The sequence below is a fragment of the Suricata suricatta genome, chromosome 5, assembly GCF_006229205.1.
Source record: "Suricata suricatta isolate VVHF042 chromosome 5, meerkat_22Aug2017_6uvM2_HiC, whole genome shotgun sequence".
Taxonomy (NCBI): Eukaryota; Metazoa; Chordata; class Mammalia; order Carnivora; family Herpestidae; genus Suricata; species Suricata suricatta.
This window is the reverse complement of record NC_043704.1, coordinates 153,914,399-153,940,339: the sequence shown is the minus strand read 5'-3', so window position 1 is coordinate 153,940,339 and position 25,941 is coordinate 153,914,399. Positions and strand designations below refer to the sequence as shown.

Here is a 25,941-nt window from a genome sequence, read left to right as displayed (position 1 = left end):
TTCCGACCTCACCTGACAGGTGAGGAAACGGAAGCCTGAGGAGGGCGGCTTCACGCGCCTGACGACACACAGCTGTTGCAGACCTGAGCCCGTAATCAGAGTGGGGACACTAACTTGTGTGCTTTCTGTGCTGGAAGCCCATGTGGCTCTCTTCTCGGGCAGGAATCGCATGGGCCCCGTCCCAAAGGACTCCCTCCTGGGAAGAGGGCTGTTGTATCTGGTGAGGCTCAGGCCGGCCTCAGGGTCGAACGGGGTCGATAAGGCATTTCCTGAGAAGAAGCTCTCTTTCTGTTAACTCAGTCGGCCAGCTTACTGGGAACCCCTGCTCGCCTCCAGCTCCTCAGGTGGTTAGGGAGTCGGGGATAAACTGCTCCACAATGTACCTGAGTTAACATGAAGGCCTCTCTCCCCAGCTCACAGGGGTCACACCTCGAAGGCCTGGACGGAATGATGAGCGGCAGGGCGGGGGGGGCGGGTGTGGGGGGGTGCCTCGGTGGCTGAGTCAGTGAAACGTCTGGCCCTTCCCCTCAGCTCGGGTCTTGATCTCAGGTTCGTCAGTTCAAGCCTTGCATTGGAGTCCCCACTGGGCATGAAGTCTACTTTTTTAAAAAAGGTGGAGGGGATCTTAGATGAACACCAAATTGCTAGCCCTGTAGCCAGACATGGGGACGTGAGTGTCATCTTCAGATTGAAAAACACATGAGGAAGCTAGAAAACGAGAAGTCAGATCTCGGACGCTTGTGGGTGCTTAGCCCTTGCCGGACCTTGCAGACATGCTGCTTGCCAAGAGCACTGTGTCGGTGGTCAAATAAAGCACCCTCCAGAATGAAAGCCAAGGCCGTGTGATTGGGAGGAAGGAGTCCGAAGGCCAAGGAGGCTCGCTGTCTCCATGATCTGATTCTTCTTGCCAACCGGTGCGCGCTACAAGCAGGACCGGGGTCGCCTCACCTGGCCAGGCTCCACGCCCGACACCGCCGAGGCCCGTCTGGAAGGAAGGGGACCCTGCCAAGGCAGACCAGCGGTGGATTTCTCGCGGGCCCTTCGTCCACGTCCTTGGCCATCCAAGGCTCATTCATTTAGTAAATGCAAACCCAGGAGCACCTGAGTGCCAGGCACGGTGCCAGGCATTGAGGACACAGCGGCGACTGTGCGTAGACCAAATATGCTTGTCACCATGTGTCCTGGAAAATGTTCGTTGATGTTTTCCTGATCCTGAGAGTAATGCGTGTCGGTTAAAAGAAAATTAATTTAAATTGAATCACTAGATCCCCAGGGAGAAGCCCTGATAGTGTTTTCTGGTACCGGTTATCCTGTGAGCCTCGGAAACGTGGGACTGCAGAAAAGGCCAGTTACGTGACTCTTCTTACAATAAGATCCAAAATTCCGTAGTAGAATGTTTTTTAAGATTTGATTGTGACTTTACTTGAAAAATAAAACTAGGGGCACCTGGGTGGGTCAGTTGGTTAAGTGTCTGACTTTCACTCAGGTCATGATCTCATGATTTGTGGGTTCAAGCCCCACGTCGGGCTCTGTGCTGACAGCTCAGAGCCTGGAGCTGCTTCGGATTCTGTGTCTCCCTCTCTCTGCCCCTCCCCCACTCGCGCACACGTGTGCCCTCTCTCTCTTAAAAATAAATAAAACATTAAAAACAATTTTTTAAAGAGAAAACTAAAAATTACGGAATAAGTTTATATTATCCTACATTAAACAGCTCCTGTCACATTGGGATTACAGTGTCCAGGATAGCTTAGACCCAGGGCAAAACCTTATTTGCTTTATTAGCATCTTTAAAATAACTCGGTAATTTTGGAGACAAAGGAATTGAATGCTAGATGGGCAGCTTTTGGGTGTGAATACTCCTATTATATCATAAGGTAATATTCTTTGTTTCAGATTTTGCCTTTTTTAAGGACAGTCATGATGGGTCATTTTTACAATGGCATACTTTTTCCAAGGGCTTCTCTTGATCTTTTATTTTTTTAATTTAAATCCACATCTTTGGAAGCACCTTAGCGAGTTGTCATCCAGGGATAATTATCAGTTAACTGAGTTAACTCGCCAGATCCAGATCCATCAGTGGCTTTCGGCGGTTTGAGCAGTTTTCCGACATCACTGTCACTGGTTTCTTGACACCTGCTTCATTTCCCTGTGCAGTAAACGTGCACCAGATGTGAGCTGGGTCATCCGATGTCTACAGTGTCTGGCGATCAGGGACCAAGGGAGACATTTGTTCCCTGGTCCGTGTTCCCAGGCAGCTGAGCGCTGATCAGCGTAAGTCCTGCAACAATGACAAAGTTGTGTTTTCTCACCTAAGTCAGGGTAAGCAGTGACTGGGACATGGGGGAGGGGGAGCCAAGGGGATGCCTGGTGTCCGGGACTCCCCCCCACACCTCCTGGTGGGTACCAAGTGCCCGGCAGAAGTCGTAAGCCACCCCCAGGAGGTCACGATTTTGAAGCCTCACTGGGTCTCTGTACAGGGTGCCCGCCACTACCAAGGGGGTGGACGGCTCCGTAATGAGCCTGTGTTTCAGTTCTGGGCATAACGTGAAGCCGGAACACAGAGGCTGCTGAATCGCTGCCCTGATGGGCGGGGCTCAACAGGTTTTATGATGTGCAGTCAGGGACGCTTTCTCTTGGTTGGCGTGATTGAAACAAGACTGATGAGCACGTGCGTGTTCCCTTTCCTCGCCTGAGAACAAGCCCCGTGCTCTCCAGTGCTGGGAGCCGCAGCTCTAGAGAGGATTGTGTGAGGTCAAGTTCACCAGAAGCCGAGCCCGAGAAGGGACTTCTGCACCAGCAGGTTATCAGGGAAATGCTCTGGACAGAAGTGAGGGACTGGAGCAGAATGGGGCGGAGGAAGGAACCAAACATGTGCCATCAGCAGGGGCTGCTTTACCCCAGCAAGTGGCACACGGGAGCTGGTCTCCCCTGGAGGCAGAGGGACGCCTTGTGCACGCAGGACCCTTGTGGGCGGGGTGGGGTAGCCCGCAGGCGAGGCGGCTCCCGTTCAGCCGGGGGGGCTGATTGGACCCGTGTGGTAAAGGGGCTCTAGGGCAAGCACCCACAGCAGCCACACAAGTGTTTGCGAACTTCCCGGCTGTCCTAGGAGAGTGGGGCAGGGCGATCCGTGACCCCAGGGGGGCCCTCTGGGTGCCGACAGGCAGCTGAAGGGGGACATGTGACAGCCTTCCTGTAACGCCACCAGGAGCACGTGAGTCACGAATCCTACACCGAGTGCTCTCAATCCTCCAGAGGCCTGCGGTTCTCGCTCTCCCTGCTAGCCCCACCAGGCTCCACCCAGAATTTTGTAATCTCTAGTAGACTGAGGCACAGAGACTTAGACCAAGGCGATAAATGCTGGCTTTTGGCTGTTACGTTCCAGCATTTCGGAATTAACAGAAAGAAGTAAATTGAGCAGCTCTTGAATAATCAGTCAAAAGCAATTTTAAGGCAAAGCCAAGTAAACCAAGGGCCTCTCAAGTTCCAGAGAAAGGTCTGGAAGCCACAGCCATGTGTTCTCACCCACGCAAAAACCAGAAAGTCTTCAGAGCAGTCAATCTGTATTTCACGAACAGACCTTTGACCTGATTTGAAAACCTCTCCCCTGGGGGCACCTGGGGCCTCAGTCGGTTAAGCATCCAACTCTTGCTTTCGGCTCAGGTCATGATCTCTCGGTTCGTGGGATTGAGGGCCACGTCGTCAGGCTCTGTGCTGACCTCACGGAGCCTGCTTGGGATTCGCTCCCCGTCTCCCTGCCCCTCCCACGCACACCCGCACGCCCTCCCGCCCGCACGTATGTGCTCTCTTACTTTCTCTCACTCTCTCAAGTTGAAAGGAAGGAAGGGAGGGAGAAGGAAAGGGAAGGGAGGGAGGGAGGGAGAGGAAGGAAGGGAGAGGGAAGGCAAGTAGGAAGGAAGGAAGGCAGGCAAACCTCTTTCCTGCCTTGAAAGGAATTCCCAGTGGGCATGGAACTTCCCAGAGGGAGTTTGGAACTAGGTTGAATAATGGTGCGGTTTATATCCATGCTGGGACCCTCTCGAGACCCTTACACCCGGGACAGCCGTGCACGGAGCCGTGGCAGGGAAGCTGAGAGGCAGCCTCCCCCAGGCTCGGGCTCGCTGCCTCTCATGCCCACAAGCCGATTCGCTGGGATTTCGAGGAGCTTCTCCATGGACCTATGGGGACTCTGCGTCTGCAGGGAGGAGTGTGAGGAAGGGGACGGTGACAGAGCGGCCGCAGGGAATCATTAGGACCAATCTTGAGGACATGCAGGTCTTGAGACAGCATTTGAGAACTTATTCTCCAGTCTCCTTAATGAAACTGCCAGCACATGCCTGCCGGCTCCAAGAGCAGCCAGCCCGTCACTCTGACATGTAAACGCCTCTTTCTCTGCCGGGAGGTCTCTTCTGTCTAAGCTCTTCAAGGCCAAGGGCCGACATCTTTCAGACCCATGCCCTTCGCACTGAATGCAGCAGGTGAGGTGCTGACTCAGCCGCCCAGCAGACGCTCCGGGTCCGTTCTGAACCCTGGGCTATTTCCATACTGTGGTGTGAACCCAGCCCCCACGAGTGCCTGGGCCAAGACACACAAAGTGAGCCTTGGAGGCAGGATGAGGAAGAGCATTCCTGATGGGGGAGCAACTGAAAAAGAGGTGTGGGAATGAAGCCAGGTAAAGGGTGTTTGTAGAATAGTAATGCGTATGCCCATTCCCTGGAGGGAATCAGAGCTGTGCAGTGGAGAGGGAGATAGGCTTCAGACTGCACCGAGATCGGCCCGCGTGGGGAAGGCACCGAACACCCTGAACCTCGGTGTCCTGGCTTCTAGATACACAGCAAGTGTTAGTTCCGTGCCTTTTCCTTCTCCAAACGCTGCAGCGTGTGTGTCCCCTCAGAAGTCTTGATTTGGCTTCAGGAAGCTGGAGCCTGTGGGTTACGAGAGCCTCCTGGCCTCCGTGTGTCATGGACGTGTGTCCACATGGAGAGACAGCAGCTCCCCACAACCCCCTCCTGGTGTTCACACATGCCATCCTGGGGAGAGTCCAGCCCCGGTGGGCTACACGAGGAAACCCCCGCCACCCTAGTGCCAGGGAAGACTGGCAGGGGACCCGCTCGGCCCTCACACACCCCCTTGGTGTGTATTGTCCTTAGAGTTGGTCTTTCCAAAACTGGCAAGGTCTCCGAAGGCAGGATTAGAGTGTGGGCTTAAGAGAAGGTGTCCAGAAAGACGACTCGGCCATCTTCACTCCAAACCTTTGGAGGCGACCTGGTCCAGGTCACCAGGAGAGCACGGAAACATTAGCTAAGAATGTCCTGTGCACCTGAGTCCCTTCCCGGGAGCCTGTGGGCAGGCCGGGCCGCCGGGGGAGGCCTGGGGCCTGGGCCTGGTGCCTGGGAGCCGCCCCCAAGAAGGCCTGGGTTTGCTCAGGTCTCCATCCGCCTCTCAGAGGCCACGTCCACACGTCTGTGCACACAGCAGCCCATCCACTGATGCTTTTTCTTTTTCAGGAGGACATGGGCATTTCCTGTGAACTGCTGGAATCAGACTTCCTCAAGTGCAGTGTGGGATTTCCTTTCATGAGGTCCAAGTCCAAGGTAAGGGGCACATCCGGGGCACTCCCTTCGCAGGAGGCCCCCAGCCTGTCACTGGTCCCCTGCCCTGTCAGCGCACCCCCCACCCTCAGTCTCCCGCCACAGCCCTGCCTCGGGCGGTGGCCCCACCAGACTCCCGGCAGCCTGCTCCAGGTGCACGCCGCAGGGGCCCTGGGCACCCGCCTCTCTTCTTTGATGCACACGACATACTGCAGATGTGAGAGACGCGCCATGACCTTGGTACTTTGGCAAGCACTGTCTGGTTGGCCTTGAAAATCTTTCTCTGGAACATTCCGTGCCACTGTGAGAGTGACACCATAGAAATGTGGTCTGGGCTAGTGACCTGCAGTTCTGACTGTCACTCCCCTGGGCACTCAAAATTTTCTGAAGAGTCCCTTAAAATTCATTTTTTTTAAGTATTTATTTTGAGAGGGGGGAGGGCCAGCGAGAGAGGGAGACACAGAATCTGAGCAGGCTCCAGGCTCTGAGCTGTCAGCACAGAGCCCAACGCGGGGCTCGAACCCACGAACTATGAGATCAGGACCTGAGCTGAAGTCGGACGCTTAACTGACTGAGCCGCAGGTGCCCATAAAATTCTTAAAACATAAATAATAGCATTGCAGTTTATTTTTGAAGTAAAAGAAATTAGAGTCACTTTGGTGTTTATAAGGACCCAAATTTTCCGAGCTCAAACAATAATGTGGTCATGGTCCAGTATTTCCAAACATTCATGGAACATTCTGGCATATGCCAGCATGATAAGAATATGCAGAGATGCATAGAAGATGTCATTTTTGGAACCAAAACTAGAATCTAAAAGATCAAGTCTGCCTTTTGAAATGGAAGCTATCTTGCCTGCTACGATTTAAGGAAATTTCGTATTCCTTTGCCAAACATCCCCCTTACAAAAGAGTGAAAATGCAGCCCCCTCCCCCCGCCTGTGTCACAGAATCAAATTGTTTTAATCTCAAAAGCATTTTGGCCCCAGCAGCTACTGTCTTGCAGAACAAATGAGTAAGAAGAGTTGCTTTGTTCCTAGCAAATCCCGCTCACCCTCCAGTCTCACCGAACGGGCCTGCTCCAAACCGTCGTGGCTCTTACATCCGTGATTTCTAACCCGTTTCCTGTTCTTCCTCCCTCTGTCCTCATTCTTACCCGGAGAAGGGACGTGGTGACTGCCCTTAGAAAAAGGGTTACAAATGGCGGGCCGAACCCCAGCCACGTCCCGGTAGACTCCGGGTAGGGCGAGGAGGCGGAGCAAGACTCGAACCCTGGCCACGACTGCCCCGTGGATGCATCCACAGCACCGCCACACACACATTTAACCAAAGTCTTTCCAGCAACAGAAAATAGGCTCAGTTGAAAAGCCGTGACCGTTGCCATTTCAGGATAAAATCCGGCCCGTGTCCCGACTCGAACCCAGGCGTGTCTTGCTAGTTTGAAAGACGATTGTAAAGGGAGGCTGGTATCGCTTCCACGTGCGGGTCCAGGATCGCCCACCGTAAAGGGGGGCGGCCCTGAACATGCACACGGTGAGAACAAAGCCGCACTGAACTCGGAAGCAGTAATTTTGTCAGGACTCATTAACTCTCAGAATAGTCGTGGGAACCAGCAGAAGTGCGAGCGTTGGAAAGTTGGATTGTTTCCCAGCTTGGTAATGCCGCTGCCTTCCTCCCACATACAGAGGTTTAAACCGTAGGGACCCTAACCTGGAGACAGGAGGCCCGGGGGTGAGTCCCTGGAGAAGGCGGGGACAGGAACTGCCTGTCTCCATGCCGGCAGGCCCTCCCAGTGCCTGAGATCCCGTGGCCAGCCGGCTGCAGGCTCCCGCGGAGCCTCGTGACCCACCGGGCAGCTCACTCTTAGGCCGTGGGTCTCTGTCTCCCATGTCCAGGCTGCCCCGGCGCTGGCCCTCCGTTCTCCCAGGCCCCCGGCTCAGGTTTGGGCTTCTCACCTCACCTGGGTCTTTAGTGTGGTGAATCCCGATCTTCCGCCAGTTCTGACTCTGTGCTGGGGTAAGACCCTTGACTTTCCCCTCCTCCGTGGCCTCCAGCTCTGCTGCCCGTCCTGTCCCCTTGCCCCCCTCTCTGGAAACGGACAGCCCCTGCTGCGGCAGAAATTTTTGTCTAAAGAGGGATGTCCAGTGTGCCCTGGATTTGACGGTCCAGTGTCCGTTACTCCCCGGTGGCCTTCTGTGCAGTGGAGTCGTGTTGCAAAGTTAGACCAGTGCCTTGCATGAGTCATAAAGGGACCCGAATACTTCGATCCTAAGTAATCATAGACTCTCAGAGCTTGACGGAACTTAAGAACCGTTTTGTCCAGGGTTGCTGGGGCGGCTCAGTCAGTGAAGCATCCAACTTCAGCTTAAGTCATCATCTCGTGGTCCATGAGTTCGAGCCCCACATCGGGCTCTGTGCTGACAGCTCAGAGCCTAGGGCCTGCTTCGGATCCTGTGTCTCCTTCTCTCTCTGCCCCTCCCCTGCCTGTGTGCTCTCTCTCTCTCTCTCTCTGTCTCTCAAAAATAAAGATTAAAGAAATTATTTTGTCCAACCTCTTCTTTTTGTTGAAATGCAAAGAGATTGAATGTCTTGGTCAAGATGACATAGTTTGTGGTAGAGCCTGGCACCATGAGCCTTCCCCAGAGGTCCCTCCCACCTTCCCACAAACGCCCAGTGTGCACGCGGTGAAGGCCATTTGCTCCCGGCAGCCTTCCCAGGTCCCAGGGCGCTCACCACCGGGGTACCTGAGAGGATGGCGGCGGCTCCTGGGATCATTTTAGGCAAAACAGGAACATTGCGCTCACGACACTGACTCTGACCGTGAGGCGGTCGCCACCTGGTCAGCACCTCTCTCCCTAGTCACGTGCAGGAGGACGTCCCCAGCAGGGCCTTCCGCTCACCTGTTCGTCTCCCTCTTACCAGCACGGGGTGGGCCTTAGGCTCAGAGCCTTCAGCTGGCGACAGAATGCTTGTTTTCATTTATTTTTATGACAGTCTTCTCTTAGTGGCAAGTGACCCCGATTCCCATCTGTGGTCGTGACAGAGATTTTCCTTCTAAAGTAGCCTTAGGAGCCCCTGGGGGCTCAGTCAGTTAAGCATCCGCCTCTCAATTTCGGCTCAGGGCGTGATACCAACCCCTGCGTTGGGCTCCTTACTAACAGCATGGCGCCTGCTTGGGACTCTCTCTCTCTCTCTCTCTCTCTCTCTCTCTCTCTCTCTCTCTGTCCCTCCCCCACCACTCTCTGTCCAAAAAAATTAAGGAAATAGTCTTTAAACAAAAAGAGTAAGGCAGTGAAAGTACCCAGTAAATGACACAGGTGACATGATATGCAGACATTGCAAACTTCGAGAAGATGGTGAGAGGTATTTAGAAAGGCGCCTGGCTTAAGGGACAGGCATGCAGGCCTGGGGAGCCTGAGCTGCTGAAAAGGACAACGTGCCTCTCCCCACAGCACACCCCGGGCTTGGTTTTGTCGCCAAAGCTGCACGTCCAACCTTGGAATCAGAAAGACACACGCACAAAATAAAGCTTGTCATGCAAAGGAGCTTCCGGAGCTCATGACCCTGAGAAGACAGTAGCGCCTAAGTTCAGAATGCTTGCTGACCCAGATGTCCCCCTCTCCTCCCCTAGTATGACTTCAGCATGATCTTTGACACCAGCCACCTGTCTGGGGAAGAGGAAGTTCTTAGCTTCATCGTCACTGCTCAGAGGTAATCTGGTTTCATTTTTCTCTTCCAAGATAAAAGGTTTATGGGGCAAGGACAGGACCTGCCCTGGTCGTGCTTTGATGGCGCTCAGGAGGCGGAGGAGGGGAAACCATGATCAGCCCCAGACCGCAGCGTGGGGCCAGACCTCTCGGGGCTGGTGCTTGTCTAGTCCTGCCTGCGCAGCTGCCGGGCCAGACTGAGCTCAGACTCTCTGGGGTCATCCCGTCGGTGGTGATGACTTTCACAGCCAGGGACAGACAGACCAGGAGAGGTGAGCTCGCAAACTGTCAGAGTCCGCTGCGTCTCATGAGCCTGCCACTGCATTCCTTACTGCAGGGGAAAGCGCTGAGGGCCTGGCCACACCTGTCCTCAGAGGCCTCATGACCTACTCCTCAAGAGAGGGCTGATCCCTGAAAACTTGTGGGCGGATAGTCAGCGCGGGGTGGCTCCTCCCCTCAGCAGAGTGCTCCCGCCCCTCCTCCTCCAGCGTGTCCGCAGCCTGAGCGGGCCTTGAGGTCCACAGGTCCACAAGGGTGGCCTCGGCAGGAGGGAAGGAGGGGTGTTGAGGCGGGCGAGTAGGAAAAAACAAGCATTGATTGAGCTGTGGGGTGGATACCCAAGGCTCCCTTTGTGATTTGAATTTTCTTATTTTGGAAATGATTTTTTAACTTAGCGAAAATGCTGCAAGGTGTAATTCAAGGAACTCCCACATGCCTTTGCCTGTCATTGCCCCGCATCCACACTTGTGTATTTTTTTTCCTTAAGCACCTGAAAGTAAGTTGCAGGAGACATGCCCCTTCCCAGAGGGGCCGCGGCATGCAGGTCCCAAGGAGGAGGCCTTTCTCTAAATAACCACAGAGAGTCAGCAAATCCAGCTGCCCGGGCTCCAGTGTGCCGGCGTCCCAGTGGCTTGTTACCACCTCCCACCGGTCCCCAGTCCGGCCAAGGGTCAGGTGTGACGTCCGGTTGGCATGTCCATCTGTAGTTGCCTTCACCTCCAAACAGGTGTTCATTGCACAAATCCTGTTTCCGTCCTGGAGGTGGTCCTGAGATCCGAACCACATGCCCTGAAGGCCAAGGTCAGGCAACAACCGCTGAAAAAGATGAGAAAACAAAACGAGGAACTTGCACAACTAACAGAGGCCAGGAAAACGGAAGGCCAGACACCGAGTGAGCAGGCAGGAGCTGAGTCGGCCAGGGAAAGGTGCTCAGTGGAGCCCGGGGTTCGGCCCGGAAGACCCGCACAACCTAGGGGGCAGAGTGAGGCAGCGGGCTCAGCTCTGTGAAACTAAAGCCCGTCCCGCCCCCTCCTGCATGGTCACCTTTGACCATGTTCCACCCAAGCCTTCCTTGAGGAGACTGCCCACAGGAGCTGAGAAGGAGCCCCTCATCTACGTTCCGAATTCTAGAGAATGACATTTCCCAGGCTCTTCAGATGAGCCCCATGGGGTGCCGTGCTGCACGGGGTGGGGGTGGGGGGGTAGAGGCCCCGCCTCCGCCATGTCTCCGGCCCCCAGCAGAGCAAGGAGTCCTGCTGTGGACCATCTGCCCACCCCACACACCGTGTCCGGCGGCTGCCGTGGGGCAGGGCCAGGCTGGGGCTGAGAGGGTTCTGGGTAAGTGAGGCAGAGGCTCCTGCTAGGGGCGGAGGCAGACACGCAGCCTCCTGCAGGGGAGGGGAGAGGAGCTAGCGGAGGGCACGCACGCTTCGCTCCTGCAGTCTGCAGGTGTCCGAGCACCTCCACAAGCCAGGCGCTGTGTGAGACATGGGCACAGTCCCTCCTCTCGGGGGGACAGATAATGAGCAAATGGCTACGGCACGTCGGTGGGACTCATCCAGCAAGCACGGAGTAGTCGTGGCGATCCTAAAGCATCTTCTTCTTGTCCTGTGCTCTCTTTAAGCCCGCTCGGGGCGGTTGGTGCTTTCCCTGCCCTGAGAGGGTCCCAGGGATGAACCTAGGAGGGGCTGCTCCCCTGTGAGCCGCTACTGCAGTCACTGGGCTCCGATACAAAACAGAAGCGCCGTTAGCCCTCTTCCGCCCTCGAGGAACGCCTCTCCCTGTATCCCCAGCCTCGTGGTCGCGGAGACTGTTAGCCTTTTCGTCCAACCAATGGGTCTGGCTGCACTACCCAGCCGTATTACTGCGGGCACCTGTCAGTTCCCCTCATTGGAGGGGCTGCTTGAGCCCTGATAACCATCAGCACCTCTGTTGCCCTTAATCACCTTTACTACTCTTGACTTCCGAACAATTCTTGAACTTGCTGTGGCCCCAGGAGGGTCCGGGACAGTCCTGTGCCGTCTCGGGCCTCAGGCCTCTGTCACTTCAAGCCTCACAGCAAATTCACAAGCCTATAATGAAGGTGTCCCCCGAAATAGTCAAAACTTGATTAAAGTGATGGCTTTCGCCGTGCCCTGGGGGACAGCACCCAAGGTGAACCCCGTACTGGCTCTCAAGTGTATTCCCACTCAGTGGCCTCTGCCCTGACGGCCTCTGGACCCGTCACGTCCACTCTCCTCACCTTCCCCTGCGTCCGGGACGCCCGCGACCCCAGATGGTGCTGACCGAGGGGCCCCAAAGCCGTCAAGGGCGGACACCCCCCCACCGCAAGCCCCTCTCTCCAACAGCTGTTTCTCCAGAAATCCTCCTTTCTCTGCTGCGACATCCTTGGCGTCTCAGCTTGGATTTTTGCCCCCCACCGGCGTGAAGCCTGGTCTGGTGCTTTCCTCTGAATCTTGGCATCTTTTCCACCCCAGCCAAAACGTGCGTCTGAGCGAGCACCCTATCATACTCACCCCCGATGGAACCTTGAATTTTCACAGAAACACCACTTCCCCAGAATCTCAGACTGAGACTCTTCCCAAGCCCTGAATCTTTCAATTCTCTGCAGGCTAGTGCTGGCCCCTCACTAATGGCTTTGCCCTCAGGTACCCCCTCCCTCTCTGGCCGCTGGGCGTTTGGGGAGCTCAGGCGGGTCCCCAGCAGGTCAGACCAGCAGTCCATCCCCGAGCTGTGGACCGCTGCCCTTTGCATTCGAGGCCTCCCTCGGGCTCCGTGTTGTTTAAAGCTCACAGCGTTCGGATTCGCTTTCCCCTGAGGAGGACTGGATGCCAGAGCCACACGTTTTCAGAGCCCTCCATCCACGGCCACAAGTCGCGTATATTGGCTGCAGTGCTGCTTTCTGTATTTTTTTTTTTATCATTATCACCTGTATTTTTGAGAATCTTCTCTCTCCCAGTAAGAGCGCAGCACATCACAATGTTTATTCAGCCCTGGTCGGACTTGCTGAGCAAACAATGAGCACTTGTAAAAAACAGGTCCTTGCTAACAGCAGTGATTGTTAAAGTCTAGCCCGGCTAGCCCAGAAGTCCTGCACCGCCTCCTTGCCCGGCAGGGGGTCCGTGCCCTGGGGTACTGGCCCTTCAGGACAGATGGCGATTGGCTAGTCTTGCTAGCCTTGAAATTGTGTGAGACTTGGCTATTTCTTACGCATACCATTTGAAGATCACGTAATTCGCATTCGCATAAAACATGACTGCGATCTAATAGAAATGTGAAGATCATATCATTGACGTTCACATAAAATATGCCTGTGATCTAGAAATACATAAAAAAAACCTAGAGAAGATGGACTTGTTCCCATTGCTAGGACCCAGAAGGTTTCCTGGGGTTGACATCTGCCAGAGGAGCGTGTTTTTGGGCTGAGGACACAGAGGCACAGTGTGGAGAGTCAGACGCCCGTGCGGGTGGGCACGGCGGGGGCCCGGGATCCGTGAGCGCTCTCTGGCGAAGGCTGGGGAAGATGGTCCCACAGACGAGAGCAGCTGGACTGTGGGAGGCACAGGAGCTCCAAACGTCTGCGCTCCGTTCCATAGGCAGAAGGGTTTCGAGGCAGAAGTGCCGTGTGCAACAGTTGGCCCACAGAGCACAAGTGGTGAATTTAATAAAGGGAGGCAAATGGCCCGTCAAACATGGAAATTCTCCTTCTCCCCTGGTGCTTGGATCTGCAGAAAACTGGTGAGGTAGATCCGTCAGGGCGCCCTCTCCACCTGGGGCAGTCGTGTTCCTGGGAAGGAACATTCGGGCAGGAAATAAATGCCATGGAAGTGACCTCCCTTGTCAAAAAGAGGAAACTCCACCTGCCTCCCACCCCGGCCTAATCCATGGTGTCAGCGACAGCTCCGTTAGAATCACGTGTCCGTACTCCAGCCATGCCCTCTGAAGTGCCTGGTCCATCCTGCAGAGTTCACGTCTGCTGGTGTGCATGAGATCTCTCAGATCTCGGTGTCGGCCTTTTGAAAGGGTCTCGTCAGGATTGTCACAAGCAGCCAGACCGGGGACTGCTGGGGTCGCCGGCCCTTGCTGGGCGCAGCTCCACTCGGCAAGCATCTATGGAGCGTGTGCTGCTTACCAGATGCGGTGCCGGGCACCCAAGAAAATGCCGGTAACTCACTAATCAAGAACATGCGCCTTCGTCATTGGCTGCTGCCTTCCATTGGGGGACACCGGTAGCGACGGCTTACATAGTTGAAACAGAATCTTCTAGCATTTGAATCATGAATGTTAGGGAGGCTGGATCCTATGTCTGACGTGCCGCAGAATGTAGCAGGCACTCGTTTCTTGCCAGATGTTGGAGAAAAACTGGTCTTACTGCCCCAGAGACGCCTGGGCACTTGACCCCCTGCTGGGGCTGGAGGATCCTTAAAGCCCCGTATCTCAAAAGCCACAGTTAAAATGTCAATCGGGTTGGTCCTCCTGTCACCACCCTTCGAAGCGCTCCTGCCCACTTGTGGACTTAGGGGGCGTAAAGTTGAGGCTAAGCAGTCCTCCAGCTCTCTCCGCGGCCTGGCCCTGCAGACCATGGGAACACTCGGGTCACCCCAAGTCACCAGCTCGCAGAGTGACGGGAAGCCTTTTGATGTCTGGCCTCTGTACTTCAGCTTTTCAACGTGGCTCCGTCCGGAGCAGTCAGCTGATGACAGATGAGGCTGCTGGGCCTGAGCCGCTGCAGCCACAGGTGGCGGGACAGACGGCGGGGCGAGGGGTGGCACTTCCCTCCGGAACCCATTACTCAGCCTGGCAGGATGCTGGGTGTGGGGAGGGTGCAGGCCAGGGCGTCCCTGTCCCATCCGCTCTGCAGCCTGGTCGGCCTCTAGCAGTGACTCCAAGGCGTTCACCGCCCCTGGGGAAGGAGAGGCCAGGGGGGTACCTGATCCTCTGAGTGATGGATGTCACCACGTCTGCAGGAGACAGATGAGGAGTCAGGGGTCAGAGTCACAGAGCACCATTGTTTCAGAACAATAGGAGAAAGGAGAGGGGGTGCGGACTGCTATTTAAGTATTGTTGCATTTAGCAGGCTGGTGGGAGAGGAAGCATGGGGGCAGAGGCAGGGCCGGGAGCAGGCAGGAACTGGGCACACCTTCAGGGAACGGGGCTGGGGGCTGGGGACGGCCGGTGGCTGTGCCCAAACCTCAGCAGGGCTTGGGGCTACTGCTTTCCACCCCTGGGGGGTGAACTTGGCTTCCAGCTGGGACGCCCCACTCGGGCCACGTGGTAGAACCAGTCATCTTGGAGATGTAACAAAACAGTGAAAGCAAGCTCGCTCTTCTCTCTCCTCCCTTCCCGCCTCTTCTGCCTCTCCTCTCTGCAAGCTCCCAAATCTGGTATCAGCCCCAAACTGGAAATGCCCAAGTTTGAGAGACTGAGCTGGTTGGCCATGGGTCCTGTCCGCGCTGCTCCCGGCCGGCCGGCCGGAGGCAGGCAGTACCCTGCTTCTAGGGCTCCCCTTCGGCCGGGTGGGATCCCGCTCTGCATTGTGCCCGGCACCAAGGGGCCACCCAACAGCATCCGCGTCCTTGCACTCCCCTTTCCAGAAAGACCTCACGACACTCCTCTGTGTCACCCCACCGGGGATACCTGTGTGTGGACATACTGCAGCCAGGAGTCTAGAGGGGGCACTCCCATGATCTTTTTCACTACCGGGTCAGCCAGGGCCTCTCTCCCAGGCTCGGCTGTCCGTGGACAGTGGGTGAGGCACCCAGGGGAGAAAGAGCCCAGAAGTCCGCAAACCCCTTCCGGGCCGCAGTGCCCTCACCCTGCCGGCGGCCAACTCAGGGAACAAGCACTCACACAAGAAGCACGCCCTGCTGGGGCCCAGCCGGCACCACTCGGCCCTCCCCTGGCTGCCTCTCAGCTCCCGGCACCTGCCGCTCTGCCCAGGCCCTCTCTGGCCAGAGCCCACTCACCTGGATGCCTGGAGGTCTCAGGGCCCATGGATAAAGGCCCACCTCCCTGGGAAGATGGGGGCGGGGGAGGTGTTCCATGCTGCCTCCTAGATGTCCCTGGCTGGCAAGCCCAAGCCCAATGCGTCACTGACCTCCTGGACCATGTGCCCTCTCTGTGTTCCTTCCCTTCCTCCCTCCTCCACTCCTGACTGTGGCCCCCGGGGGTCACCTGCCCAGCATAGTGCACACTCACAACGCGGAAGGGGGTCACGGCTGGGGCAGCACAGCTGTGGCTCTGTGCAGGGACCAGCAACAGAACTGGGGGCACGGGAGGTGCAGTCAGCCCTTGGAGGGTGACAGATTGAGGTCTAACTCGGAGCAAAGGCCGCTGCTGCCGGGTAGGGAGCACTGACCAGCTCTTCCCCCTCCTTCCCGCACAGCGGCAACGTGGAGCGCTCCGAGTCCCTGCACGACAACACGCTCATGCTGACGGTGCCGCTGATGCACGAAGTGGACACGTCCATCACCGGGTGAGTGGCCGGGGCAGCAGAGCACGGAGGGCCCTGTGGTGGAACACCGTGCCTGGCTGGTTTCTGCGTGGGGAGCCAGGCGTCCGGGGCCCTGCCTGTTCCCTTCTCCCCGGCTTTGAAATGCAGGGCAAGGCTTGAGCTACTGGCTCGTGCCCTCCCCCTCCCTGTTTTCTCCCCGCTCCCAGCTACCCACCCACCCGTGGGGCACACAAGAAGTTTGACGACAAGGTTAAGCCCCGTAATTTCTCCAGGCATTCTGTACACCTTGATGTGCGTGTTTTCCCAGCACCCACCCCTCCCGAGTGTCATGATGCCTGGGATTCAAATCTCAGCAGAAAGCTGCTGGGCCAGAGATGACAGCCAGCTTTGTCCCAACAGCCCCCGCTGGCTCACCTTTCTGATTAGCCTCACAGCGCCCACTTTGCGTGTTTCTGTTAGCCCCTTCGGAGACAGCGGCGGCTGCCTAACGTCCGTGCTGGTCTGGAACAGGCAGGGACCATTCCCGGGCCCGCCATCTGCCCAGGGGCACGTCCACAGCCACTCGGCGTTGCTGGCATCGCAAGGCAGGGCTGCGGGCCGCGGGGACCCTAAGCAACCCCAGGCCAGGAAAAACGAGAACTGAGCCCCTGCTTCTGGCTTTAGAAAACAGAGCACATCACTCCCAGATGGCAGAAAGGGATCGGCACAGCCAAGTGGGTGTCCAGTGAGGTCCGCCGAGCCCCTGCCCCAGGTGCAAGCTGAGCTTTCCAGAGGCTGAGTTTCTCAGTTTTCACTTCCAAGTGCCGCTGGGTCTCGGCCCTGGCCCGCGGTGGAAACGTGAATGCATTGCAGAGGGGCCATTCCGCAAGGACTCGCAGGCCACCCGGCGCCTGGACCGAGCCCCGGGCGTGCGGCATCTGACCTCTGACCTTGTTTGTCAGGCTTTTCAGACCAGAGGGACCAGGGGAAAGGATTTGCAAGTTAGCATAGATTTGCCTCTGTTCTCTTTTTCACCACGTCCATTTGTTTACTTGCCTCATCAGAGGCTTGGTGAGAACATGGCCCGAACCAAGCCCTGTCCTTGGAGAGCGAAGAGAAAGTACTCGATCCCGTCGTCAGACCCCAGGAGGCCGCACTGTCCAGGCGTTTACGGCCCCGCTGAAGCCTTCAGTCACACACGCGAGCCCGCCTCTGATCTTTCCAGGAGCTAAAACACGGCTCCTTTAAAGGAGTCAGTTCTTGCCATTTGATACTGTTGAAAGTAGATGCGCTGCTGTCCGTTCAGATTTGGTACCAAAAACCTTATGTTACCGTGTCCGGGCGAGTGAGTGGCTTCTAGAATCTCATCTAGGATCCATCCAAGTGAGTCCGGGCTTGGTTTCCTCTCAGACTTTGTTCACACCGACAGTGTGGACAACATCATGACAGACTGAGCTTGACTTTTAACCACATCTTAAGTAGCCACTGTTAGAAATCTGAAGAAAAATGCTTTCATTGAACAGACTCCGTTTGTAAAGCCTAATTTCTAGTGTTTGGGAGAGTCTGACATTTCCGTTTTTTGATGAATTTGTCAGAGCGGGGTGTAGGAGCCAGAGATATCATTCATTTGTATTTATTTCTTAACAGCTTGTCATATTCTTCCTGAACCCACAAAATGTTTTTCAAATGATAGAACAGAACGTGTATAATTTTTTGATCTGTCTAAAAACAACCCTGAACTCCACGCTGCACTGTGTTCTTCAGAAACGTGATCTCAGTACAAGTTTGTGTGTGTAGCTCATTGATTTACTCCGAGGCAAGACATACCTAGAACCTTCTGTTTACGAAAACTTAAGTCTGGCTGTGTCCATTTATGGGCCAAGGAAGTAACAACTCCAGAAGGGACGGGTGTGGTGAAGATGCTGGAGGGGGCGAGGTTCTAGATTAAATAGAGACACAGGCTTGGGTCGTCAGGACAAGTGTGACCAGGGGTCACTTAACTGAGGTTTGTGACGACAGATTAAATGCTTTCGTCTTTCAGAGTCATGTCTCCGACATCCTTTGTGTACGGCGAGTCCGTGGATGCGTCCAACTTCATTCAGCTGGATGACATGGAGTGTCACTTTCAGCCCCTCAACATCACCCTGCAGGTACCCACCCCTGGGACCGCCTCTGTCACTGGGGCCCACGGAAGGGCCCACGAGATGGGTCGTCTACTGAGAAATAGCTGAAGAACTAGGCTCTTTCTGGGAGAAACGTGTCCCAGCCTACTTGGCTCAAGTGGTGTGTGTGTGTGTTTCCTGTAACCACGCAGAACCAATCCCTTCCCTGTCTGCTGTGTAGACCCCCCTGCTTTTCAGCACTTGGATAGACACCAGCTTTCCCCAAGAAGGCCTCTGGCCGGCACCCCAGCCCGAATGGCCCCGAAGGGCCCTGTGAGTTCTCCACAGGAGGAGGAGGAGGCAGGGCAGCCTCGTGCATGTGCCGCCTCCCCTGTTTCCTGGGGTCCTTCACGCTGACTCGGCCTGGAGCCCACCCCCCACGGACGGACGGACGGCCATTCAGGAGCAGAGCGGGGCGGGAACGCACAAGCTCCCCGTGGGAGGCGGCATGCTCACGCTCTCCCCGGTCGTAGACGCCCCGTTTTCAGCGGGCCCCCTGGCATGGACCGTGGACGTCGTAAGGAACTCTTGTTTTCTCCAGACCAGGGTGGGCAACCATTTCCTGCAGAGGGCCAGCACGTAAGCATTTTGGGATTTGTGGGTCGTGCAGCATTTGTCGCCGCTGTTCAGCGAAGCTGCTACAGTGCACAACCAACCACAGTGCGTGACAGAACTCCGGTTCTGGGTACGGAGGTTTGGTTTGCATTATCTTCGTACGTCGTGAAATGTTACTCACATATATATATATATATTTTTTTTTTTTCCCCCAACTATTTAAGACTGTAAAACCATCCGTAGCTTGCCGGCCATGCCAAAAACAGGTGCAGGCAGATGTCGCCTACAGGCCACAGCTGACCCTCACTGTGACGTATCAGTTCCCGGGCCAGTACCGTTCAACATGAGCATCTTTGCATTGTTAAGCTAGCGGGACCTTGGCCTCATCCAGTCTGTTCTCCTCAGCTGGCAAACGCTGGCCGGGCTCCAGCTGGACAGCCCCATGTGGCCAGGCACCCCACCAGGAGCTGCGGACGAAGTGGAGGGAGATGAACTTGGCTCACCTGTGGTGCCTGTGGCGCAGTAGAACCTGCGCCCCACACCCCTCCATTCCCGCTGCTAGGGCGGTCTCTGGCCTCTCCCCCTTCCGCCCCCGGAGAAGCTGGCTTTCTGGTCTGGCACCGACCGCCATGACCACTAATTACTATTTTCTTTCCCCGTGGCCACTCCTAGGTGGCCCGAAGGGATGAGAAATAATGGGGTGGGTCCAGAGAACGAGGCAGCGAAACTTTCGTGGGCCCTCACTGACGGTGGTCTTCCTCTCTCTCAAGTGCTGTCCCAGGTGAGAGACCTCTGAGACCATGACGGAGGACACATGGCCCCAGCTCAGAGAAGAGGCGCCTCCTGGCCAGCGAAGCCCCTACCTTCACACCCTGTGCTTAGTTTCCAGGGAAAAGGAAACGATGTGGTTTACCGGCTCTTTACACCTCACAGCGCCTGCTCTGAACGGGACCTCTGTGTTTCTGAGTTGCTCCTCAGAATTCGTTTCCTTTTCTCCATTGCGTTTTGTAATTAGATAGCAAACAGATAAAGACCAGATGCAGTGATTTTATTTTACTTAAATCACTTTACTTACCCGCTCTTAGAGGTTTGGAGGTGTCTTACAACAAAAGACACATCCGGAGAATGATTCAGAGGGTTCAGATGACACACACCATTAATGAAGAGGGCGTAGGTGTTAAAAGAGAAGCCGAGAAAGAATCGGAGTTCTGCTGAAGCTCCAGAGATGTCCTTGTCCCCCTCTACAATGAGAGAAAGATCAGTGGGTCTGAGGGCATGTGGTTAGGTCGTGTTTCTCTGAAGGCATTTTTACAGGGAGCTTAAAGTTTGGTCTTCACGCAGAAAGCTTTCTTCACAGCCGACCTGACGTAGGATACGGGCAGAGAAGGAGGGAGATAAATCTCTTGATTATCAGTTGCCCGAGGAAGCACACAGCGTTCCGTTCAGGATTAAGAGAGGTGACGGGGCCCGAAAGATGGATAGTGTGTGTCACTGATTAGAAGGACACGGTTCCCTGGGGAACGCTCTGATGACTCGTTTTCTGATATAAATGTCACTGTTATGACTGAAACGTAGGAAGGCCCCTGACCAGGCTGATGGTCATAATGCTGAAGAGATGGAGCTGGGGAGAGGGTAAGAGCAGGAACGTGGCTAAGTCCGTTCTGTGTTTCCTCATTCTGGCAGCGCCCTCCTGAGGAAGGGCAGAGGCTCTCCACAGAGCGTGGTCTTTCTGTCTTGTACAAGCTGTTATTCAACAAGCTACTGACTGTTCAAAGGCTTCACTGCAGATGCAGATCGGAGAAAGGCAGAAACACTGGTCTTGGGCTGCTTTCTGCCTTCCGTCAGTTCTCATAACAGAAACGTAGTAATCTGCTGACCACTAAGAGGCTGGGGTTTTGGTCAAGAATTTATCGTTTTTCTCACCTGAAAACTAACGGTGGGAAGGAGTGCAGCTGCCGAGTGAGAAGGTCGGCGGAGAAGCAGGCGCAGAAGGGCCCACCCGCCCGTCCAGTGGGGGGGGAGGCACCTGCCTCTTCCCTCCCCCGCCTCCTGCTGTCCTTGGGGTTTCCTGGCAACTCAGTAGTTGTCTTTTCAACTCTGTGCTCTTGAGTTTTGCTTCAAATGAGTTATTTCAGTTGTGGTTAGCTATTCCTTCCTTTTCTTGTGTCTTGGGGTTGTTGTCTTTCGTGAATTTTGTTCTTTTTGAATCACGAGTTGGCAAGGACTTCGTCGTGTCTTGGTGCTTTGAAGCAGAAGCAACTATTGCAAAAAAAAAAAAAAAAAATGAGCACACAGTTTTCTAGGGAAGAGCTGGCCGAGGCTAGACCCTTACACGTTCTGTCGTGTGTGAAGACCTGGTTACATGTACCTCCCCCCGCCCACCCCCCCGGGCTCTGCCTTCCAACCCCAGATCCGGAGACCCCGCAAGTCCCTGATCGCTGGCCGTAGTCGCAGGCGCAGAGCGGCGGGGAAGCTGCTTCTCTCTCCTGATCGGGCCCATGCCTTTTAAAGCAGTAACGTCTTTACTAACATATCACTCTTCTACCTTGACGTTGGCCCATTTGCAGTGTACAGGTTACTGAGTTTTAGTGTGTTTGCAGAATTGCGCAGCCATCACCATAACCTCATTTTGGAGCATTTTCGTCACCCAAGAAAGGAGGTCCCTACTCGTGAGCAGTCACTCCTGTGTTAGGTTTCTGTTGCGGCAGTAGGAAATCACCGCACACCCAGGGGCTGGAAACAACATAAATTTATTACCATATAGTTCCAGAGGTCAGAAGTTCAAAATGGGTCTCCCTGGGCAAAAATCAAGGTATCAGCAGGGCTCTGTTCCTCTCTGAAGCCGCTCGGGGAGATCGGCCTCAGCGTTTCCAGCTTCTAAACGCTGCTGCATTCTTTGACTCCTGGTCGTCTGCGTCTTCAAAGCCAGTCATGGCCAGCCGAGTCTTCCTCACGTCCCCTCCCTGCTTCTGACCGTCTCCCTCTTCCCGTGTGAGGACTCTTGTGGCTACATTACACCCACCTGAATAGTCCACCGTGATCTCTTCATCTTAATGGACAGTGGTTAGCAACCTTAGACCCCCCTGCCATGTAGCGGGTTCACAATTTGGTTCCAGGGATGTGGGGACAGGGACATCTCTGGAGGCCCCTACCCCGGCCCCAAGCAACCACTAATCTGCTTGCTGTCTCTACACATCTACCCATCTTCTGTATTTTCCTTCACATTCCGTTTCTTCCTTGAGTTTCATTCTCAGCCTTTTCTCCATCTCCTTTCCTTATGTGTCTCTTTGTGGCACCTGTCTTTCCTGTCATTTCTTCGGACATGATGGACACTGGGAACAGGAAACAGAGGGCTATCGGGGGAGGAGTTTCACGGGACCCAGGGCTCGGGGGGAAAAGTGGTACACCATGTCCTTAAATAGGATTAGCAGGAGATTAGCTGTAAATTATCGAGGAACCCATCAGCCGGGTGGCTTAGGCAGAACAGCCCCTTCTGTAAACTGTATCATTTGGTCTGGGGGAAAACCCACTTCTTCTTCTTGGCTGCTGCAAATTGAACCACATCAGCGTGTCTCAAAATACAGCCAGTAGCATCAGCGTCTTCTGGGAACTTACCAGAAACAAACATCCGTAAACCCCCTCACCAGCTTCTCTCCCCCCAGCACATCTACTTCGGAGACTCTGGGCAGGCCTCTCCCCCAGTGTATGTTAAGATTATTCTGCTGGACGCTAACGTTTGAGAACCACTGGGCTGGACTGTGTTTATATTCCCACCAAGCGTAATGGCGTATGAGTAATTCCTAGGCATGTAAAAAGAAATACAATTTTTAGCAGGAAGAAGACAAAAACATGCTGAAGGGAATAATGTGATTTGGAAGTTTGGGGGCTTAAAATGCGTATCAAGAGGATCTCTGTCTCATTAAAACCTGCCGTTATTCAGTATCAGGACCCTTGAAGTCCTGACCTTCTGGATCCCAGGCCCTGCAGTCTCAGTGGGAGGATCTGCGGCATGCCGTGGAATGCAGATCTGTGTTTCTGCTAAAACTCACCGTGTGCGTCTCACTCCCGCAGGTCTATAACGCCGGGCCGAGCACCCTCCCCGCGTCCTCCGTCAGCATCGCCTTCCCCAGCCGACTGTCAGCTGGAGGTGCCGAGATGTTTCACGCCCAGGAGATGACGGTGAGTTGTCGCTCCCCGTCGCTGTGGCCTGCAGACTCGGACCAGCCTGCTCGCGTTTTGCCTTCTACCCCGAGGACCCATAAAGTGTCACTCGTTCCGACCTTTAGAAACGTAACCTGGAGACGCCAGGAACCCTCGACACCTGAATTCTGCATCGACACCGTTTGGTTAATGCCGCAAGACCTCTCTGGGGGTGGGGAAGGGTTGATTATGAACATGACCTCTGGGATGGACTTCTCTGGTTCTGGGAACCCCTGGCAGCCTTAGGTGTATCTAAGGTTGCACTTTTCTGAGGGAAAGATCCTCAAATCCTCACGAAGATTCTCAGAGGGTCACTGAGGCCTGCAGGGATGGAGGGTTCGACCATAAGACCAAATTGTAGATTGCAACTCAAGTTTATACACAGAATATGCCTGTCCACTTGATTCTAAGCCAACTGTAGATTTCATCGCGGGGGGCAGTTTGAAAACTAGTATGTGATCATCCCTCCATGTCCTGGAAGCACTCTCCTGGGTTCCTCCTTTCTCACTGGCTTCTCCCCTCTCCCCCCAGCATGTGTAGGGCTCAAGGTCAATCTCAGAGCCCTTACCCAGGCTTTGTATTCAGTGCGTGCTGAAGACATCAGATGTTTCTGTCCAGCCCAGACTTTGCCCAGGAGATCCAGACTCCAATAGTTAACTGTCTTCGGGCCGTCTCTACCTGGACGCCTGGCAGAAATCTCCGTCTTCTCCACAACTGAGCCCGCAGCGGCACCTTTCCAAACCCGCCCCTCCCCCGGCCTGCCCCGTCTTCGCACATGGCTGCTCAGGCTCCCAGTCATTCAGGTCAGACGCCGAGGATCGTCCTTGACACCTCTCCTCCACACCTCACTTCTGGTCCACCAGCAGCCCTGATGTCCCCACCGTCACACACATCAGCGTGGTGCCACTTCGTATACCTCCACCGCCACCCCCCACCCACAGGCACCGTCCTCTGTCTTTGGTTATCACAGCAGGCGCTCACTGGTGTCCCTGTTTCCTTCCCTATGGTCTGCTCCCGGCCCAGCAGCAGAGCGAGCCTTCCAAAATGTGGGTGCGGTCCTGTTAAGCCTCAGTTGAGACCCCTCCGATGGCTGTCCCACCCCCAAATCTTCCAGCGCCCCAGCTGGCCCACAGCCTGTCTCCTGTCGCTCTCTGACCTCACTTCCTCCTCCTTTACCCCTCTCTACTCCTGCCGCACTGTCCCTGGCTGGTCCTAGAGTACAGCAGACACTTCGCACCTCTAGGACTTGCCCTTGATCTTTACCCAGATACCTTCCCGCAGGGAGCCAGTGACCGCTGGCTTACCTCCTTCAGCGGTGCGCTCAACTATCACCTTCCCGGTGACACCCTCCCCGGCCGGCCTGGGTCCCGGCACTCCTCACACCTCTGTCCTGTTTCTACTTCACTAGTACCAGTTGACATTCCTGTGTATTCGTGTTTGGCCTTGGTTAGCTGCTTCCTCCTGGTCCCCTACCGTGTAAGAACCAGGGCTCTCTCTGCTCCCTGCTGTATCTCCAGCCCTAGTACAATGCTTGGTGTGCCCGAGATGCTCAGTAAATATTTGTGGGCTGGAAGAAGAACATCGACAGTGTAAAACAGAGCTGTTTAGTCTGTCCGCATGAATTCGGGAAGAGAGCCATTCTGTTAAAAACTGCCTCCGAGTGCCTCACCGTCTGAAGTGGCCGGATGTGAGGGGGCCCTCCGGGGAGTCACTGGGGCAGGATGCTCCCGCGAGTCAGCGTGCCGTCACACTGAGAGTCGTGGAATCATTGCTCTTCGTGGGGGCGTGTGAGGGCCAGCCAGCCAGCCAGCCAGGGACGGTCTCTCCACTGATAGCTTGACACCCAGGGCAGCAAGGCCCCCGCCTGTCACACATCGGAGCCCCAGGAGGTGGGGAGAGCATCAGGGATGGCGAGCGTGGTGTCCGGCCCTGCTGTCCTCTTGGGTCCTGGGGGTTGAATGTGGAACGGGTCACCCTCGCCCGAGCTGCCCGCTCTGTCGCTTCCGTCCCCTGAGACATTCTGTCTGTGCTCCGTGAGGTGCCCGCGGCTGTGAGCCATGCTCTGTGAGGTGCCCACGACATTCTGTCTGTGCTCCGTCAGGTGCCCGCGGCTGTGAGCCGTGCTCACCCAGGAGAAGAGAAGCCGCCGTGTTCCTCCCCCGCAGCGGGCGCGGCTCCCACTCAGCAGGTCACGCGTGCCCCTGTCTGCCGGCCCACTCAATACTATCCGTGACCCCAGCCCTCCGCCTGCTCCCCGTGTCCAGGAACACTCCCCCCACCAGCATGCTCGGAGCGTCGTCCGCACGGACATCATTCATGGTGCAGGGAGTTTTCTCTTCGGTGACAGAAGGAAGGGTCACTGGTTGTAAGCGTACAGTGGAGGCGGTATCGGACTCTCTGTTCCCTGCGCCCAGCTCTTGCACAGAATAGGCCGAGGTAACTGCCCTCCAGCCCTTCTCCAGAGTACACTGCGGCTAGATGTCGGGGCGGTGCGGCTGACGTCCTTTCCCGTGGCAGTCGGTAAGCTCCTCATACCTCCCGGGGCGCATCCTTTCTGTGCTCATTCGTTTCTCCAGCTTCGGAACGGGGAAGGCCAGCCACCTGCTCCCGGAGGCTGTCAAACCACATGCCATGGGTGGTGCCAGTAAATGACCTGCGGGCAGAGGCCTCTGGGGCCAGACCGCCTTGTGAGGCAAGCACTGCTCCTTGGAGGAAGTTCCGTTTGAAGTGAGGATGCAGCCTCTCACCCAGCTGGATGGGGATTGGCCTGGAGCATGTCACAGCTTCACTTTGTTGTGGTCCCTGCACAGCTGAGCCCCTGGGCACCGGCCTCGGGAGCTCAGTCAGCACGCAGGTCACAGGCATCATGGCCTGTGAAGGAGAGACCATTTGAACTTGGGTGGTGGTCCCACTCCACAGTTAAGTTCTATTCACCATGTATGAAGTTCAAGGGCAGGGATGGAGGTTGGTCTTAGGATTCAGGCTATATTTGCTGACACTGAAAACCTATCCGTGGGC

General features: G+C 55.5%; 1 protein-coding gene across 1 annotated transcript in view; it reads left to right on the top strand.

Moving 5' to 3' along the window:
* The window catches only part of ITGA9 (integrin subunit alpha 9), a gene marked incomplete at its 5' end in the record, with an annotated part of 310,114 nt that overhangs the window by 233,315 nt on the left and 50,858 nt on the right, over positions 1 to 25,941 (top strand). Inside the window, 5 exons of the mRNA XM_029938793.1 lie at positions 5,505 to 5,591; positions 9,219 to 9,298; positions 15,959 to 16,048; positions 18,048 to 18,156; positions 22,795 to 22,902. Coding sequence (XP_029794653.1) covers positions 5,505 to 5,591; positions 9,219 to 9,298; positions 15,959 to 16,048; positions 18,048 to 18,156; positions 22,795 to 22,902 — 474 coding nt within the window. The remainder of the gene's footprint in view (positions 1 to 5,504; positions 5,592 to 9,218; positions 9,299 to 15,958; positions 16,049 to 18,047; positions 18,157 to 22,794; positions 22,903 to 25,941) is intronic.